The sequence below is a fragment of the Micropterus dolomieu genome, unplaced genomic scaffold (assembly GCF_021292245.1).
Source record: "Micropterus dolomieu isolate WLL.071019.BEF.003 ecotype Adirondacks unplaced genomic scaffold, ASM2129224v1 contig_9687, whole genome shotgun sequence".
Lineage (NCBI taxonomy): Eukaryota > Metazoa > Chordata > Actinopteri > Centrarchiformes > Centrarchidae > Micropterus > Micropterus dolomieu.
Window position 1 is genome coordinate 10,983 of NW_025738673.1, and position 4,230 is coordinate 15,212.

General features: G+C 50.1%; 1 protein-coding gene across 1 annotated transcript in view; it reads left to right on the forward strand.

Moving 5' to 3' along the window:
* The window catches only part of LOC123965433, a 5,560-nt gene extending 1,630 nt beyond the window's left edge, over positions 1–3,930 (forward strand). Inside the window, exons 2-6 of the mRNA XM_046041952.1 lie at positions 1,813–1,977; positions 2,049–2,248; positions 2,356–2,382; positions 2,524–2,793; positions 3,743–3,930. Of these exons, the coding sequence (XP_045897908.1) occupies positions 1,874–1,977; positions 2,049–2,248; positions 2,356–2,382; positions 2,524–2,793; positions 3,743–3,915 (774 nt within the window). The 5' untranslated portion in view covers positions 1,813–1,873 and the 3' untranslated portion in view covers positions 3,916–3,930. The remainder of the gene's footprint in view (positions 1–1,812; positions 1,978–2,048; positions 2,249–2,355; positions 2,383–2,523; positions 2,794–3,742) is intronic.
* The last annotated feature ends 300 nt before the right edge of the window (positions 3,931–4,230 follow it).

The window sequence follows — 4,230 nt, forward strand, 5'->3', positions numbered from 1 at the left end:
TGGACAGGTGTAAACCGAGGTCTGTTGCCATGGCAATCTACGCTGCATCTCTGAACTGCTCCGAGCAGTCGAGTTAACTCTGAGGAGGTTTTAATATCAAATTAAACCTCCAGGGTGTAAAATGTGACTATTGAAGTCAAAATCTGTACAATTACACAGATAATTATGCTGTTCTACCAAAGTGTGTGTAACGTTAACCTTTTTAATCACGTGTTGCTGCAGCAGAGACGTCCTGGCCGCCACAGAGCTCCTGTTTGCTTCAGATCCCTGCAAACTGTGATCATTTAAATATGTTTCCAAATGAGAATAATGATGTAAAATGTGATCGATTCCTCTCATAATGGATATGCATAATAATAATAATAATGAATAATCTCAAATTTCTAATGGCTGTGAATAAAATGTCTGAACCCCCAAAATGGTAAATTTGATGCAACCTGAGGCCGAGAAAAGCAGCAGAAGCTCAGATCTGAGAGCCTGGAACATCAAACTTTGGTGTTTCTGCCTGAAAGTGACTTGATTATTTAAACATCTGCAGCTCAGCTGTTTTTAGAGCTCAGGAAACTGGACCTTACACCTGAAGACGTCTCTTTGGACGTTCTGATTGGATGATGGGGATAATGACCAGCTGTGTTTGACGGCGCCCTCAGCGGGTCGACGCAGGCCGCTCTGCAGAAAGCCTTTAATTGGCTCAGGGCGTGAGGGCTGCTGGGTAATCTGGAGGTTCACCTGTCACACCTGCTGAACAAAGGACAAATCCTTCGTGTGTTTGACGTCCTGCTGACATTTTAGTGTCGGTAGTTATTTATAATAATCAGTTTCTTCTTCTTTAAAAGTGAAAGTTACTCTTTTGTTTCTTCAGGCTGGGTTTACTCTGTGTCACATGTTTAAGAGGTGGGCGGAGTCTGAGCTCTAACAGGAAGTCAGAAGCAGTGCAGGGGGGTGTGTGTGTGCGCTGGGGATGTGTGTTTACTGGGATGAGCGTCTGGGATGAGGACCTGGACCTGCAGAGCTGCTGGGGCTGGACTGACCTGTGTGTACCTTCTTCTTCTGTGGTGTCAGTATGTAGGTCAGGGCGGCGTTACAGAGATTTGTTTTAAGGAGTGGTGAGTTGTAATCAGACGGCCGCCTGCTGCGTCTGGACCTCGGACTGATCAGGATTCATTTAGTCCGCTTTGAAAAGTTCCTTTGTCTTTGTTAAAGTCTCAGCAGCAGGTTTGCAAGAAGGGACTCGTTTCATGTTACAGCCCGTCGTTACGGGAGGATTAAATGTACTTTGGACCTGAGCCGCGCTGAAGTACCAAATAAAATGTGTGTCCTGAGGCGCCTGCTGCACTTTGGCCTCTACAGAAGTTTAAAACCATAAAAACATCCCCGCAGCTCCGGTTCTCGCCGTGAGGCTGAGGAACAGGTCCGAGTCATGTTGGGACTTTAAATCAGGAGACATCTGGCTCCTGATGGACCGTTGGTTTCCAGTGAAGTTGTGGTTCCGCTACTTTAGTTTAATTTGCTTTTAGTTTATGTAAATCTAATTTATGCACCAATAAACCAAAGCTAATCTGCTGGAAGTTAAAACGATGAACCGACTGTGGGCGTAAAGTTCTGGCTGAAGACAGAACGCCGCTGACAGTTTGAGACGATGCGCGGCGAGCGCCAATAAACCCGCCGGGCCTCGTCTCAAACTGTCAGCGGTGTTCTGTGATCGCCGCAAGTTCGTTCCTCCAAGAACGTCGAGCTAGAACACAAGTTTGTTCTCTGCATTTGTCATGAACGCCCAGTAACTCTCCTCCTGCTCCTCCTGCTCCTCCTCAGCTCCAGCTACTCCTCGGCAGCGTCGGACTCGGAGAAGGAGCAGCAGATCTTGTCGGGCATCATGTCCAGACGCAGCCTGCGGCTCGATGACGGGCTGTTGGACCGCAGCCTGCCGCTCAGCAGCGCCTCCTTCAGCGTGGGAGGAGGCGGCTGGAGGAACGCCAGGTGAGTCTGCTCAGGAACGCTCTCCTGCTTTACACTGGAGGCACATTATCTAATGTCTCCTCCTCCTCCAGGTCATTGAAGTCTCACCGTTCTCAGCAGCACTCGGCCTCCTGCTCGGAGTCTCTCCTCCTCAGCACTCCTTGTAAACTGGCCGGTCAGCCGCCGCTCCTCAACAGCAGCCTCCACAGCGTGGCCTCGGACGCCTCCCTGCTCTCCTCCCTGCTGGACGAGTCCTCCGTCCAGGAGACGACGCTGGTCGACACCTTCTGGGGTAAAACTCCTCCTCCTCCTCTGAGCGTAGCGGCTCTCCTGTCGGGGGGCGAGACGGTTAGTTGAAGCGGCGTTTTGTCTGATGTCTGTCTGATCTTCCTGTTGCAGGTTTGGACCACGACGTGGATCCCAAAGGTCGGTTCAGAGACGAGTTCTCAGCTCCGCCTTCATGAAACTCTTCATTATTCCGTTAAATGTTCTCTGGACACTTTAAAGGACTGAAGGTTTACGTCTCATTATGCGGTTATATTACTTGAGTTCTCGTCTCTGTCCCAGAAAGCACCGTCATAGCGGAGCAGACCCTGCTGGCGGACCGCACTCTGATTGGTTCAGACGGCCGCTGTCCCAAACACCCGGTCCAGACGCTCAGCAGGGTTTACTGTAAGGACTGCGAGCTCTCCTCAGACAGGAGGGAGGCCGTCGCCTCCTACTGCTCCTCCTCCAAATACACTCCCGCCTCGCTGACGGGGCCGGGACCCTCGGAGCCCGCGGGCCAGGAGACCTCCACCATCTACAGCAGAGACCGGAGCCGCAGGAGCAGGACAGGTGAGCCGGGGGGGGGGGGGGGTTCAGAGCTGCAGCCGTTACTGTTAGACCAGGATCCAGGTCATCTTCACCACAGCGGGAACCTGTCGTCGTGGTCGAACAGGAAACCGTCTCCTGACAGACACTTTGAGAGAGAAACGCGCTGAGACAGAGGCTGCTGCACACATCACCTCTACATAACCAGTTGTCACTTATTCCCACAATTTCATCACAAAAAACGCCGAAACGTCACAACTTTCAACATCGTAGTTTTTTTTTAAAAAGCTGCTCCAAAATCAGGAATTTTAAGACGATCACAAAAAGGCCTTGAGATCCTGGAGGGCCTGGAAATGTTGTCCAAATAAAGAACACCTGGAAACACCTTCTGAAGTTTAGACAACTATTCGATAATCGTTTCAGGCTTTTTTAATTATTTTTTTTTAGCAACAATACGGAAAGTTTGCTGATTTCATCTCCTTAAATTGAGGAATTGCTGCTTCTTTGTCTCTTATGAAAGTAAATCCAGAGCCTTTGGGTTTTGGACTGTTGGTTGGACCAAAGAAGAAGCAATTTGAAGACGTCACTTTGGGCTCTGGAAAGTTTTAATGCGCATTTTTCACACTTTATAGACCTTTTAGTCGATTAATCGTCAGATTAGTGGATAATGAAAATAATCATGCTGCCCTGCTGAGGTCCACCTTAAGGCCGACCCACAAATCAGCAGGAGCTCTGATTGGCCAGACTGCTTTGAATGTAACTGCCGGCCAATCGGATCTCTTTTTGTTGCTGCTCTCAAGCTTTCAGTCCAAACTAGTTTTTATATTTTGTTTCTAAATAATAAAGTCTTGATCTGTGATGGAACGTCAGACAGGTGAACTTCCTGCCCCACCTCCGGGTGTCGTGGGTTTTCCCTGCGCGCTCCTTCGTTTCTCGAGACTCGTTATTGAAGTGCGACTGTCGGCTGTTCCAGATGTGCTGCGGCTGTGGCTGGACTCGTCTCTGCCGTGTGTCAGGAGAGCGGCGGCCTGCTGCGTCTCTGTGCTGACGCGCACCTGGCAGGTGTGCCGGGCGCTGGCCTCGCAGGTCCACGCACGGACCGCTCACAGACGAGGAGGTACTGACTGTCAGAGGCTGTCCGCCTGACACACGGGTCCAGAACTACTGACATGAGAATCTGTTCTGCTGGGACTCTTTCTTCTTCTTCACCTGCACATGCTGTTCTTTTCCAGATCACTAGAACCTCCACAGATATCCCCAGAACCTTCTTAGTAACCACCAGAACCTCCAAACTTCCCTGGTGTGAATTAAACTTTCTCAAGGACCACGACAGCCGCCTAGGGAACCCCTACCCGACCACAAGACCTCACACAAGACTCCCAGAACCAACTACAGTGCCACTATTACCTCCATAAACAGCACTACTACAACCTAAATGAACCCTAGAACCTCCCGACTTAG